At 36.5% G+C, this 16,189-nt stretch overlaps 1 protein-coding gene across 1 annotated transcript in view; it reads left to right on the top strand.

The window, feature by feature from the left end:
• Positions 1-5,431, top strand: part of LOC127874531 (orexin receptor type 2-like) — a 10,507-nt gene extending 5,076 nt beyond the window's left edge. The window contains exon 2 of the mRNA XM_052418900.1: positions 3,244-5,431. Within this exon, the coding sequence (XP_052274860.1) occupies positions 3,347-4,699 (1,353 nt within the window). The 5' untranslated portion in view covers positions 3,244-3,346 and the 3' untranslated portion in view covers positions 4,700-5,431. The remainder of the gene's footprint in view (positions 1-3,243) is intronic.
• Positions 5,432-16,189: the final 10,758 nt, after the last annotated feature.

Below are 16,189 nucleotides of genomic sequence, written 5' to 3'. Positions count from 1 at the left end.
GCATAGATGTGTGCCATTTTTAAGTTAACGTGGATGCAAATTATCCGTATTTAATTTCACGGCGTCCACATAGATCTATACGTATATTCAACAGTCTGTTCTACACGTATATTCGACAGTCTGTTCTACACGTATATTTAACAGTCTGTTCTACACGTATATTCAACAGTCTGTTCTCAGTCACATTCTAATAAGTGTGTGTATCGAACATCTGTCATCACCATACGAAGTCATTCTCATAGTATTATCAACTTCTAATTCTTGCAGTCACACTTTATCAAATATTCATAAAGCACAGAGTAACTTAATGCTTTTAACTAGAAACAATAAAAACACCAACTACATTGTCAACTTTTCTCATTAAAAGTTGTATTCTAAAAGCTTAACCATTTAATCCATTTTATTACCAAAGTCTAAGTTTTGTCTAGTCATAGGCCTACCTATAATTAAGATTAATATTGTCCATAATAATATGGATTTATTATGTTCAAGGGCTTTTAACATTCCCACTTGTACTTTAAATGTGCCATATCCTTAAACTTATCGTTTATAATCTTATTAATCAAATTCCAAATCAACCAAGGGCCAGAAGTGGAGGGGAGGGGGGCAAGTGAGCGTGTGGCTAATCCATCAAAAATATTACTTAAATGTTGTTTAGTAATTTGTCTAATGTGTATTTAGTTGGTTTTTTTGCCCCCCCCCCCCGGATCGAATGATCGGGGTATATTGTTTTTGGCTTGTATGTCCGTCTGTCATTTTATGTGTCTGTCATTGTATGTGTCACAAACTCTAGCCTTGGTCATAACTTTTGCAAAATTGAAGATAGCAACTTGATATTTTGCATGCACGTGTATCTCATGGAGCTTCACATTTTGAGTGGTGAAAGGTCATGATCATCCTTCAAGGTCAAAGGTCAAATATATGGCTTCAAAGCGGCGCAGTATGGGGATATTGTGTTTCACGAACACAGCTCTTGTTTATTTAATTTATTGTTTTTTATTTATTATCATTTAATTTTTATTAAGTTGTTATTTATTTATACTTTATTTCATTTATTTATTGTGTATGTTTGTTTATTTATTCATTATGTATTTTGGCCGTGCTCTGTAAAAAAATGTGTTTAATGCATGTGCGGAAAGTGTCGTCCAAGATTAGCGTGTACAGTCCGCACAGGCTAATCAGGGACGAGACTTTCCGCCTAAACTTGATTTTTGCTAAGAAGAGACTTTCTTTAATCGACAAATATCATAAAAGCGAAAAGTGTCGTCCCTGAACTGCACAGGCTAATCAGTGACGACACTTTACGCACATGCATGAAACCCCTTTTCACAGAGCACGGCCCATTTATTGATTGGTCGGAAAGGAGTACGGTATCACACTTACCGAGGTTTTGCTTCAATTCCCTTTGTGATCGATATGATTGTAGGTTAAACGAAAGATTCAATTTGCTTCAGAATTATTAGTTGCATGTTACCGTTAGTCAAATTCCTGCATACCGACATGCTCTGGTATTGTATTATATGTTGGTGCCCAATACAAACTAGCAGGGTATCCAACTCCTTGCAAGCAAGCATTCGAGTATTGTTATACCCTTGCGTCGCTATTGACCGAGGATTATTTTGCCTCTGTATGAAGCAATTATTGCACACTGCGTTGGTCTGTATTTTTCGCAATTATCGCCATCCTCCACCAATTACTAGTGCTTTTTAAATTCCTAGTCATGCAATTTCAGTCTGCGCCAAAACCTTTAGACTATAGTCCTTCGGACAATGACTGACTATGACTCATGGTGTATTTTTAAGCCCGGATGATTGCTTTATAGTCCGAAATACAAATGAATCATTTCAACTAGATTTGTATCAATATATAAATAAATGCAAGTCTTTCCTCAAAATTTTGCTACTGTGCACAGAGGCAAAGTCTACAGTTCAAAAGGGAACATGTCTGATAGGTTATTCTGTCATGTTTTGTACATTCAGCAAAATGACACGCTTTTTCGCGTTTTTAACGATTAGTTATGACAATCGGAATTCACGCATTTCAGTGTATTAAGCATCATTTAATAATTTTCGAAAATACAAATAATATAGATGGTAGCCTCGTGAACTGGCTTTAAAGAATTGAATGTACATGTACGCATATTAAAATGCTAATTAAAGATGTCAAAAGTACGCATTCAATTGCCAAAATATTATTTTCCCTCTATCACTGATCGTTTTGAAAAGGATATTTTAAGACATGTACAAATAATAATACATTTGCAGGTAGTTATCGACATTTTAGGGGAGGAAAATAATATATGTATAAGATCGTTTTATACTTCTGCACTCGAGCTTGTGTTATGAAGGTTATGTGTTTTTAATCTTACATTAATGCGCTAGTGTGCTAATAATCTAACAGCTTACTATGCATGTTTTGGTACAAATGATTTCTATAATCTATGTTATTAACAACATTAACAAGGTTTCTAGTTCAAATACCAAATACCAAAAACATATGTGTGCATCAATACAGTGAAATTATAAAACATAAATATAAATATATTTACCGTTAAACACATTACCAGCATCGTTCATCTAAAATCATATCTGTGTCGAACCTATTTTCCGGTACCGATGTTTTCCTTCCTTATTTTATTTAAATGTGTATCGTTTTCTCAAATCTTTTGATTATAAATCATCTCTCTTTTGAACTACATTTGTTTCACGTCTTTTCACCTCAAATAACTCAGATCGTCTTGAAATCGAAAATCATACTTAATCTAAAGTAACAAAGCTTCCCACTCAGGCTACAAGAATACCAGCATTTAGTTACCGGCTAACATGTAAAGGATAAGACGAGTTCATAAATTGTTCATTCAAATTCATGGAAAGAATTATCAAAAGCGTATGGAAAAACATGCTATTTTGCCAAACGGTGGTAATACTCGCTTGATTCGCGCTCATAATAAAGCGTAAAACATGTGAAACATGTATTAAAGCACTTTGGGCATCTGTATTAGCTGAAAATTATGTACATGTGTATATAAAAATTAGCCCTATTGACATATCTTAGTGTGGGAAATGAAAATATCCTGTTTTCTCTTGAGATATGTGTGAAAGTCACGTTCGATAATAGGAACACTTTAACGGTATCACTTAGGATCTCTTGATCTTAAACCATAAACAGTCAATCATTGTTTGTCTTACTTTGCCGATAATCGCACTGATACCAAGATTTATTTGCGTTTTTGTTTGATTACAGACGCTATGTTGTGACAGTTGCGCGCACTGAAGCCAATTTCTGCAAAAACCACCATGACGATGTTCTGACCATTTATACTTCAAAAAGGACAACAGTGTTGTACATGAAAATGTCTGACATCACAACGAGGGCACTGAAAATTCGTCCGAATCAAAGCGACTTCAACGCCACTTCATTGGAATATGATTTCCATGGAGAAACTACCCACGAAAACGACTTAATTTGGGAGCTAAACAAAAACAAGGTTATAGTCTTACTTCCGGTAATCGTTTACGTCATTCTCAGCGTTGTTGTCGGCATAATCGGGAACACGTTCGTCTGCTACATCTACTGGCGTCGTCTGCGGCGATCGCCATCTCGGATATTTATTTTGTTTTTAGCTTTGCTTGATTTAATTTCGTGCGTGGTTGGAGCCGGTTCGGAATTAATCGATCTTTTTCAACCGTACGTGTTCACCGCTGTTTGGTCTTGCAAGCTTCTCCGTTTCGGACTTTCCTTCACTATCATAGCGGCAAGCTTTACCTTGATTTGCGTGGCTTTTGATCGCTACTACAAAGTTTGCAGACCTTTGGACGCCTTTCCCATCAGAAAAGTGAAGACACTGTGCATAGTGGTCGCCACGCTGAGCTTTGTGCTAGCATTTCCGGCAGTTCTCATTTTCGGAATTCGAACCGTCGACACCGGCACACCGGGACTTAAAGGAACAGAATGCTCAACTCAGGACAGTGTTAAAGGGACGCTCTACCCGGTCGTGTACTATATAATTTTATTTCTGGCATTCCTTATATTGCTAGGATGTTTCATTTTGCTCTATATCCGAATCGGTTCGGAAATCTGGAAACGCAAACGACTGACAATAGGCGAGTCACTTCCGGACAAAATCAAAGTCCTTAAGGAACGACAAAGCCAAGCGTCAAGCGCGAAGCAAGATAGAAGCGTGCTTCATGACGACCCTTCAAGTCGTTCGGGACCAACAGACGACGAGTCACGTGGTTCTAAGGGCGAATCTCGCGCCGGATGCGAGAATCTCGCGGTTACCGAGAATGTGAGCATGAACAGCAAGAAATACTCAGCGGCCAATGGCGATGATGGTGCTAAAAGACCCCTGAAACGCAGAACGTCATCAATGGGGCGAATGTCGATCCGGACAGTGCGGACTACAACTATATTTTTCGCGGTGTCGGTCGCGTTTGTGGTAAGCTTTTTGCCGTACCTAATTGCGAACATTTTGAAGTTCACAAAGGCTGCCTTTTATGAGATTCACAGCGACGCAGAGGAAGTCGTGTATAACTTCTGTGTGCGCTCGTATTTTATTAGTAACTTCATGAATCCTATTATTTATAGTATGTTAAACATAAATTTTAGGCGCGAGTGTAAGAAATTGCTCAAAAGGATTATGGAGAATCTCAAACATTGCTGTATGTGCCAGAGAAAAAATGAGATGAATATCCGTTAGTGAGATTTCTAGTTTTAGAAACGGCTCGAGGTACAGAGCGCTGAAACTTGTGAAAGAATATATCTGTTACAAGACACGTTTTAGAAAAGAAACTTCAGATTGTTAAGTTCATGGAACAGCGAATATTAATGAGTCGCGTTCTGAGAAAACTGGGCATAATGCATGTGCGTAAAGTGTCGTCCCAGATTAGCCTGTGCAGTCCGCACAGTCTTATCAGGGACGACACTTTCCACCTAAACTTGATTTTCGGTAAGGAGGGACTTCATTGAAGCTAAAAATACTATAAAAGCGGAAAGTGTCGTCCCTGATTAGTCTGTGCGGACTTCACAGGCTAATCTGGGACGACACTACGCACATGCATTAAGCCCAGTTTTCTCAGAACACGACTCAAATGTTCTCAAGCGTGTGTGATTAAATTCAAGTCGTTCTGCGTGATTACGATCACATTCCTAAATCAATACTTTGAGAGCGCTTAATAACAACATTTAACAATAATCACTCTGTACCTGTTTAGCAAACCCAAATCGCTATAGCAAGTATTATTATTTAAGCAAGAACAACCCTCTGTTTTCCTGATTCCGTTTAGCTTTGTGATTGCATATATTTTGTGTCTGCTTTTGTTGATTTTTTTGGGTCGCAATATTAATTAAATTATAATTGTATGTATTGCATTTACTTTGTATTTATGTTGTTGTAATGATATTGTCATTGGTGAAAAAAATCGTCTTGTTATTTCTTTTTGTCAAGTGCATGGGTTATACAAGAAACTTTGAGGCTGAAAAAAATACGACTAATTATAAAGGCATATCGCAAATTCATTATCAAATTAAGCACTGTGCAAACTAAATACCTGAACAGTCGAATACACATTACTTTCAATGTTTTGGTATTAATTTAAGAGACAAAAATAAATGTAAAACTTACTGACATAATGATATTACAGGTTTAACGCATAACATCATGTATATTTTACCAAATATTTATTAGTTATTTTCACTGGCATAATTAGTGGTAATTAGATTGTTCTACCACCTTGTGACTTAAACAATACACGTACACATAATAATGTTTCAAACAAGCCTACCGAAACCCAAACGTTTCGGTTGTGACCAGTTAAACAAGAGCTTTGTCACAGACAAAACAGCATATAAACAAATGTTGTCAGAGTAAAATCTTAAATACATTTTTTTGGACCGAGCTCTGTGAAAAGGGGGTTTAATGCATGTGCGTAAATTGTCGTCACAGATAAGCCTGTGCAGTCCGCACAAGCTAATCAGGGGCGACACTTTCCGCTTTTTTGATATTTTTCGTTTCAAGAAGTCCCTTCTCAGCAAGAATCCAGTTTATACGGAAAGGTTTGTCTCTGATTGGCTTGTGCGGATTGCACAGGCTTATCTGTTACGACACTTTAGGCAAATGTATGAAACCCCAATTTCACAGAGCGCGGCTCAAATGGCAGTATGCAGAGGTTATATTTTGAGTATAATATTTTTAGCTCACCTGATTGCTCAGGTGAGCATTTCTGACCGGTCTTTGTCCGTCGTATGTCCGTCCGTCCGTTAACAGTTGCTCGTAAACACTCTAGAGGCCACATTGCTGTCCTATCTTCATGAAACTTGGTCAGAAGCTTTGCCCCAATAAAATCTCGGCCGAGTTCGAAACTGGATTGTGCCGTGTCAAAAACTAGGTCACTAGGTCAAAAAAAGGAAAAAACTTGTAAACACTGTAGAAGTCACATTTCATGCCCAATCTTCATGTAACTTTGTCAAAATGTTTGTCTTAATAATATGTTGGTTGAGTTCAAAAGTGGTTCCGGTCTGTTGAAAAACATGGCCCCCAGTGGGCGGGGCAGATTTCCTTATTTGGCTATAGAGAAACCTTGTTAACACTCTAGAAGTCACAATTTTTGGCCCAATTTTTATGAAATTTGGTCAGAACATTTGTTTCCTTGATATGAGAGTAGAGTTCGAAAATGGTTCCGGTCAGTTCAATAACATGGCTGTCGGGGGGGGGGGGGGGGGGGCAGTTTTCCTTATTTGGCTATTGAGAAACCTTGTAAACACTCTAGAAGTCACAATTTTTGCCCAATCATCATGAAAGTTGGTCAAAACATTGGTTTTATTGATATCTCGGACGAGTTCAAAAATGGTCCAGATCGGTGAAAAAACATGACCGCCAGTGGGCGGGGCATTTTTCTCTTCATGTGTATAGTGAAAACATGTGAACACTCTAGAAGTCACATTTTTTTGAATCAATTGTCATGAAATTTGATCAGAACGTTTGTTTCCTTGATATGAGAGTTGAGTTCGAAAATGGTTCCGGTTAGTTCAATAACATGGCTGCCGGGGGGGGGGGGGGGGGCAGTTTTCCTTATTTGGCTTTAGAGAAACCTTGTAAACACTTAAGAAGTCACATTTTTTGCCCAATCATCATAAAAGTTGGTCAAAACATTGGTTTTATTGATATCTCGGACGAGTTCGAAAATGGTCCAGATCGGTGAAAAAACATGGCCGCCAGTGGGCGGGGCATTTTTCTCTATATGTATATAGTGAAAACATGTGAACACTAGAAGTCACATTTTGGCCCAATTTATATTTTCATGACATTTGGTCAAAACATTTGTTTCCTTGATATGAGAGTTGAGTTCGAAAATGGTTCCGGTCAGTTGAATAACATGGCTGCCGGGGGGGGGGGCAGTTTTCCTTATTTGGCTATAGAGAAACCTTGTAAACACTCTAGAAGTCACAATTTTTGCCCAATCACCATGGAACTCGGTCAAAACATTGGTTTTACTGATATCTCGGATTAGTTCGAAAATGGTCCAGATCGGTGAAAAATCATGGCTGCCAGTGGGCGGGGCATTTTTCTCTATATGTATATAGTGAAAACATGTGAACACTCTAGAAGTCACATTTTGGCCCAATTTTCATGAAATTTTGTCAGGAAATGTGTTTCTTTGATATGAGAGTTGAGTTTGAAAATGGTTCCGGTCAGTTGAATAAAATGGCCGGCGGGGGGGGGGGGGGGCAGTCGTCTTATATTTATATAAAAGCTTGTGAAAACTCTAGAAGTCACATTTTTTGCCCAATCATCATGAAACTTGGTGAAAAGATTGGTTTTATATATATCACATAATTAATGCCATAATTATTGCCCTAAGATTGTCCAAATTTTCATTATATTATACAAAGTAAACGAAGTATGATGCTTAGTAAGGGGGGTCAACTCAAAATATAGGCCACCAGGTCAAATCTTACAAAAACAAAATCACTCCATATGCCAGAGTTTTGGTTAAATAATGATGAAACTTGACCAGGATGTTTGTCTGGACAATATCTAGGTCAAGTTTGATGTTTGGTAAAGATTTAATGAACTGACTCCTCAGGTGAGCAAACTAGGGCCATCTTGGCCCTCTTGTTGTTATTATAGCAACAAACATATTGGTCTGACGATAAACAATACATATTTAATGTGCATATTGAAATTATGCAATCTACACATTTATCTATGGCACGTCTATCCAGTATCCACATACCGAATTTAAATAACATCGCTTAAGTATTCTTTGAGGTTTCGCAGAATCTTGGTTTTAGTTTCCACTCATTTATGTAAAAGAAGTAACCCCATGTTTGCCTTAAAATAAAACAACTGAACTAACGTTCATATTCCCCATATGGCCTTTCATCCACATATTGGGTGACATCAACCTTGCTTGAATTCTTTTTGAGATATCGAATCGATGTTCCAGACCGTGTTTTCGGACAGACGGACGAGCACATTGATCAAGCTGAAATAACGAGTATAGTTCCGAAATGGCTCATTACGCTCAAGATACAGCTATCCATACATCAACCTAACTTACATTTTTTTGCTATCAATTACTTCTCTTATCATAACATATGTTACCATAGCAACGCCAATCTTTGTCTGACGAAATAAAACTACTAAAATAAGGTGCATATTCGCCAAACGACCATCTATCCTCATACCAAGTTGCACGATTCTAGCTAGAGTACCCGGTACTATTTGAGTTACCGCAGGATTCAGGTTTTAGTTGCCAATTATTCTGCAACCATAGCAACCATTTTGTCTGACGAAAACCTTGAAATATAGTGCGTATGACTCTCTATCCACATACCAAGTTTCATCAACTGTGCTTAAGTATATGCGAGTTACGCATGATACAGAATCGGACGCACTACGGAACAAGGGCTTAGTCCCTCCGTTTACACGGCTTTGGGACTAAACGTTTGTCGAGGCCGCCGATAGAGCTAGAACATTTCAGTGGGATATTTTTTATAATTTCACGCAGGTAAAAACATGTCGACTTCTTTAAAGTCCCTAAATTACGATTTAGCAAACTGTCCTTAAGTTAAAATAAATTTAGGATCTACCTATAAACAGTCGAATTATTTTAGTTAATAAGTTAAGAATAGACTATCATAGTATCTTATTTAAAAAAATGTTTCACTCTTATTTAGAGGCCGAAATAGGATGGTATTATATTTTTACGACAGTAACATGTACATGTTTAAAAGCTCTTCTTTTGAATAAGAACGTTACGCTTTCTTGGTTGAAAGTGTGACCTATATTTAACATATTTTTTAATTGTGGTTTTATGTTACACGGTTAACGAACTCATAACTTCCAACGACCAAAGGTTACCGCTAACTGGAAGGCATATAATTAACGGTTATACACCAACAACGACACATAATGCCGATGAAATTCTCTTAATGTGATAAATGCTTACACGAATGGCCAGATAAAGCATTTTTTCTCAATAGACCCGCATATTTAAACGTGACTGCATACAAACGTACGGCATTCTGTGCATTTTCAAGGTCTCGATCAATAAAACCGGTTAAACCCGCATCGACCTTTTACTATAAGCACACATACCGATAGGGGTTATAGTGGCCTTTATGAGTAACACAAAATATCTTTTAAAAAAGATATTCGGCATTTATTGTTAAAATAAGTGTTGACAATTTGATATTTATGTTATACTTATACATAATTAGTTAATTAAAACACAAGAACACGTTTGTTTGTTTGTTATTATATCAGTTATTTTATTTATTTTGAAAGCAACCTCTTTTAAGTTCTTTTTTAAGAGCATTTAAAGGTTACTGATATATCATGGACGTACAGTCAGTTTTAGAATTTGAAATGAACCGTTTATCAAACAATTCCCTTCCCTCCAACCCTTCCGTTTTGCTGTATACCGCGTTTAAAGCGAGATTATACGATTTTGTCAAATATGAATTTATATAAAATGTGTAAAAAAAATAAAATAAACATGTTTCAATATAAGTTAAAATAAAAGTTTAGAAGAGCGTGTGTCGTAAAATGCGAAATAAGCCAGATATTTAATTCTGAAATCGAAAATGTCTGTACAATCGAATTCGCCAGCATGTAAATCGTGCATGTATGGTGCGAATCTTAATTGAGTTAAACGGTTCATTTTAAATTCCTGCAACGATATCTATTCATACGACACATGAACACTAACTCTGATCCTATTAAAAAGACGAATGCTTCGGTTATTGTAGGAAAATATGTACGAAATATCTTCGTAACAATCGGCTCGGGGCGCTTATTTGTCTTTCCTGCATTTTATGAAATTCGTCTTCAATGTATAATTTTTCTTGCCTATTTTGTGTTATTGTAAACATATTTTTATCAATATATTACAATTAAACACATATGAAAATCGTATAATCTCGCTTTAACCTAAATCAAGCATTTTGTGTTATGCCCTTTATAAATAAACTTTGTGTTGGCGGTTACGGTCCGATCCGCTATGACGATATCGATCGTTAAGTCATGAGTTCAATTGAATTCCTTCTACAAAACCTACTAAAGCTGTTGTCAAAACAAACTAGAAAAAAACATAATATTGGACGACGAATTCCTTGCGATTCAAGAACAAACTTCAACCAGTGTTCACCTGTTATGATTGAAGAGAGTTATAAAAAAGGAAATCATTTCGCCTCTCTCAAGTATATTCAAGTATGAATAATATATTAGCGTCCCGTAGAAAAAACAGGCTGTTAACTTACACATGTATCTCGAAATATCAATTTCTTAATGTGAGTAATTTATATATACAATCGATAATATCGTAAATGTTTAAAGGGGCCTTTTCACAGATTTTGGCATTTTTTTAACTTATTCATTAAATGCTTTACATTGATAAATGTAAACATTGGATCGTAAAAGCTCCAGTAAAAAAATCAGGAAAAAAAATAAAAAAAGGAAAAGAACATTGCCCGGAGCAGGTTTTGAACCAGTGACCCCTGGAGTCCTGCCAGAGTCCTGAAGTAAAAACGCTTTAGCCTACTGCGCTATTCCGCCGAGTACCTATTCTTGACGTATTTTATACCTTATATAAGCAATCTTCGTAGTTTCACAAAATTTAACGACAAAAACAGAACTCTCCAAATTATTCAATCGTTTCGCGTTGCAACGCTTTATAATTTTTAGGTTTTAAAATCGTCAAAAGATGCTTATAATGGCTATATTAGACCATGGTAAATATTCAGTATTACTGTTTCCTCACAAATATCATAACTAAAACGAAAATTTGCGAATCTGAAACAACTTTTTTCAATTTTGTCAATTTACCAAAGCGTGAAAAGATCCCTTTAAAGCATATTTTAAAAGTTATCTAGGCATAGTTCTGAACGAATACACAAGTCATCGACATGTTTCATATGAATATTTATTCACACTTTTCAGTGTATGTGCAGCTATTGTATATAATTTGAAATATTCGGTTTAGGTGACTTATAGGACCATCGGGTCGGGTGCAAAACACATTTGTATACAAATTAGTATGATGTTTTGGGATATTACACATTACACTTACATTATTACACTTAGTACTTACTTCCTTACTTACAGTCAAAACTGTCCTAGTTGTCAACTGTATGTTGATTATAAGCACCTTTTTAATGGCTGGAATTGTATTGACTTGTATAACTTCCTGTAAAAATATGACCGGGAGCAAAGACCTGTCTTTGTCGGGAGTGCTTTGATAATTGACCAGTCGCCAAATTATCGATCGCTCCGCCCACATAGTCACGTGGTCTAGTGATTAGAAAACTCCGACAAGCAGTTCGCAATTATAGCGGATTACGTGAGGGAAATTCTATATTTGTAATGATGTATTATGCTCTTTTCTATAATATAAATTATTAAAGCCGCACACTAAACTAAACTGCTTTGTAAAACGTTATTACAATCATAAATACTTTAGAGAGAAATGGCGTAATCAAAATAAATGAGTTAACGGCAGACTGACTATCAGAAACGTTTCTTATACATATTATATAGGGAGTTGATGAAAAATCCGTTGTAAAAATGAGCATTTACTTCATATTGATTTTGAACTTGTATTTAACCGTCTGAAAGTGAACCCGGTGGCTATTCATATATAATTTTGAAAATATTTTTATTAAATGCAAATGACATATTCATATCATGATGGGTTTAAACTATTTATTGTGTTTGTTTTCTCATTACTCGTTCACATGTTCAAGAAATAAAGATAAAATATTAACCTTTTATAAAGTATGTATAGCACCTACAATTTTGAATAATGATCGAACAGTAATGATCATGCATTTGATATAAAATCTGTGAAAACTCTTAAAAATTACGTCCATTCCATATGTACAACAAGCTTTGTTTGTCGGACAGAATGGCGGACAGATAAGCGTTGCTGAGGGGGTGTGTGAAAAATCGATATCTGATTGGCTGATCGAAAAATGTGGGCGGAGTGATCGATACTTTGGCGAGTGGTCAATAGTTGTATTGTACACATTCACGCCCTTTAGTTAGAGCGTATACTTTTTGTAATAAGGAGGAATTAGTGTATAACAAACAAGGAAATCGTAAACACGGTAAGTATCCATTTGTTATTAATTATTCAGGGTGCAGGATCACGTGACTTTGTGGGGTTCCCCCCTTTAACTTGAATGGTAGTAAACACGACGGTAAGTGGTGCTTTAATTCGATTTATTTTTTTAAGTCTCTATAACGCTCAAAATCAACGAAAATTTCGTAAAGTATTTCATAAAATAAAATTAAAACCTAAACAATCAGTGTTCTTTATAGTAATAGCCACAATTTCAACGCTAGATGCGGTATCATTACATAGATTTTTGTAGATACTGTAGTGTTTTCACCCGGTTAGCTATTCGTGGCTTTTAATACAATTATCTCAACCGCTAGCAAAGATAATATACTAGACTACTCACATGGGCATCGACCGGAATCCTCGTCAGGATGGCACCAAACGTCCTCGTCGTCTTCGAGGGAACTCGTCGGCTTCACGCGTCGGCTCGTCGGGTACACTCGTCGGCTCGTCGGGTACACTCGTCGGCTCGTCCACGTCACGAAATGGCACTATACATGTACTTCTGGGAATACACCTCCAGGCAAATACGTACTTAAACACACAGTCACCGGCTTACATACACATATACTTCTGGGAATACACTTCCAGGGAAATACGTGTCATTGACACAATCACAGGCAACTCACAGACTCACATACACAGTCACAGACTCACTTATATCTTCTGGGAAAGGCCTTCCAGGTAAATACGTGTTGAACACACATAAAATACAATATAATACAATACACACAGGCTCACAGCTAGACACTGGCTAACATGCACAGGCTTAACCCCCTGGAACTACTAACGTACTCAGGGTTACATGCACAGGTTCACAGTTACAGGCTCACAGTTACAGACACACATATACAATACAATACCATATAAAATATACAGGCTCACAATTCCTCACACAATACTCACATTGGGACATAGGCACATAAACACATCTACTCACCTCAACGTCCCGTGCACAAGAGACCGTACAAACTCGTGCTGCCCAGCATGCACTATATCGATTTGTCGCTGGTTCCCAGTCACGAGGTATGTGCGCGTTTTGTAGGCCGGGCACCGGCACAACACTCCTCCCACTTTTCTCCTTTTGGGACGACGCCACACAGCGAAGGAATCGTACCGGAGCTACCGATGAAGTAATAGTGCCCCTCGCGTAAGCACCTTGACCTAACACCTCAAAGTCAGGTCTGCATGCCGGCCAGCTTTCGTTCGACCTCTCTTTCTGCGCAACGTCTGCAATATACAACAACTAAAATGTATTCATCTCCATTAAATGTCAATAACCCCCTTTTCATAATCTTAGAATAATAACCAACAATAAACCACAATTGGTTATGCCTTGGTGCAAATAATTAAATTAAATCAATAGTCACTGTGACTGCTTTTAATTTGATGATGCATATAAGCCTAAAATTGTGTAAAAACAAATCTGCCAAAAAATTCGCCTTCTTTTTCAAAACAAGGTCCTGTAACTCCTGTCCTTTTCTTGTCTACACAATGAATGGACAGGAGCACCCACCTTACAACCTATTTTCACAAATTTTAACAAATAACATAAATGCGACAAATGCATCCGCTTTGCAGCACACATGAGAAGGTCCTCACCCCCACATGGAAATGCATTATCTACAATAAAAATCATCTTGGTTATATTATACAATCACAAGAATTTTAACAAAGGGACTACAAATGCGTTAAATACATATCTAAGTGGCAAAAGGTTAAAAGTATAAGAATAAAAATAATCTTATTTTTGTCCAAGTATAATACCTTTAATTGCTTTTAATGTTACAAATTCATTTTATTGAGCCCATATGGGAGTCATTTGGGACCAATATGGGCCAGCCCATATGGGAATGCCCACAAGGGTCCCATATAGGTCCCATATGACAGCGCTATCGGGAAAAATATGTAAACTTGTATTTATTTGATTAAAAACTCATTTCTTAAAACGTATGTAGGACTAACTTGATCTAAACTGCTAATATTCTGACCAAAAATAGAAAATCAATGCATAAGCAAATAATATGCGGCCCATATGGGTCCCATACGGGTCCCATATGGGAGTCATTTGGGAGCTATATGGGCTTGCCCATGTGGGAACGGCGATAAGGGTCCCATATAGGTCCCATATTATTGCGCTATCACGAAAAAGATGTAAACTTGTATTTATTTGATTAAAAACTCATTTCTTAAAACGCATGCTGGACTAACTTGATCTAAACTGCTAATATTTTACCCAAAAATAGAAAATCAATGGATAAGCAAATAATATGCAGTCCATATAGGCCCCATATGGGTCCCATTTGTGCCGCCCAACAAAGGACAAAATCAGCTACCGGGCTGTTTCTGGGCAAACCCATATGGGTAGCCCAAATGGGAGTCATTTGGGACCTATATGGGTTAGCCCATATGGGAATGCCCTTAAGGGTCCCATATAGGTCCCATATTATTGAGTTATCAGGAAAAAGATATAAACTTTTATTTATTTGATTAAAAACTAATTTCTTAAAACGTATGTATGATAAATTTGATCTCAACTGCTAATATTTTACCCAAAAATATAAACTCAATGCATAAGCAAATAATATGCAGCCCATATGGGTCCCATTTTGGCCGCCCAACCAAAGACCTATCAATATATATTGATAGGTCTTTGGCCCAACAAAGGACAAAATCAGCTCTCGGGCGCACATTTTTTTGAAAAATCTGTTTTTGATATGGCTTTGTTTTAAATAATGTATATACTTTGATTAATATGAAGTTATTTTCAAGAGATAATTTCAATTTAAATAATCGCGCAGAAAAATAAAGAATTTAAATAATATGCGCATGCGCAGATGTTAATTCCGCCTCGCAAAAACATTCAAAACAAAAACACTCGAAACGTTAAGTTGTTAAATTGTGATATTATACACGTAATTATATATTTCTTTTGAAATCAGATATATATTGCTGATCACTCTTTATTTATTTATCTGTTACTTCAATGAATGCCTGTGTGTTTAATAATTTAAATTGCAAATTATTAGATTTCTTCATCGCTTTGCCTTTGTCATGTATTTTCGCGACGTAAGTCGTAACGTTCGTTTGTCGCCATAGATCAATCTCTTAGTTAAACTGCTTAATTCAACTTGATTCTGCCTAAAATTCAATACAAACTATTTATAGCAGACAGGCGCATGTCTGAAAAAATGGAACACTTAATAAGTTATCATGCTAATGCATGAGAATCTTACTTATATCATACATTGATAATATTATTATTAATTTAAACGTATAAATTATACGTTTAAATTAATAATAATATTATCAATGTATGAGATATTATAATATCATGTTTTTTTATAGGTCTTTGATTACTTGCACGCAAGCCAAGGTTGTCTGCCTGTGGACAAATGATTATTTAAACACATATTTGCAGAATATTTAAAAAGTCTGTGTATAAAGAAATAATTAAAATCGTAATGTTTATTGTACACATTTATTTCAGAAAATAAAATATTCACCACCACCTGGTTTGCCAACATCGTCTTTACAAGGAATGTCCAGCAGTGCATGACAGAGGC

The sequence above is a fragment of the Dreissena polymorpha genome, chromosome 3, assembly GCF_020536995.1.
Source record: "Dreissena polymorpha isolate Duluth1 chromosome 3, UMN_Dpol_1.0, whole genome shotgun sequence".
Classification (NCBI taxonomy): Eukaryota; Metazoa; Mollusca; class Bivalvia; order Myida; family Dreissenidae; genus Dreissena; species Dreissena polymorpha.
The sequence above is the reverse complement of the archived record's forward strand: the minus strand, read 5'-3'. Positions and strand labels throughout refer to the sequence as shown.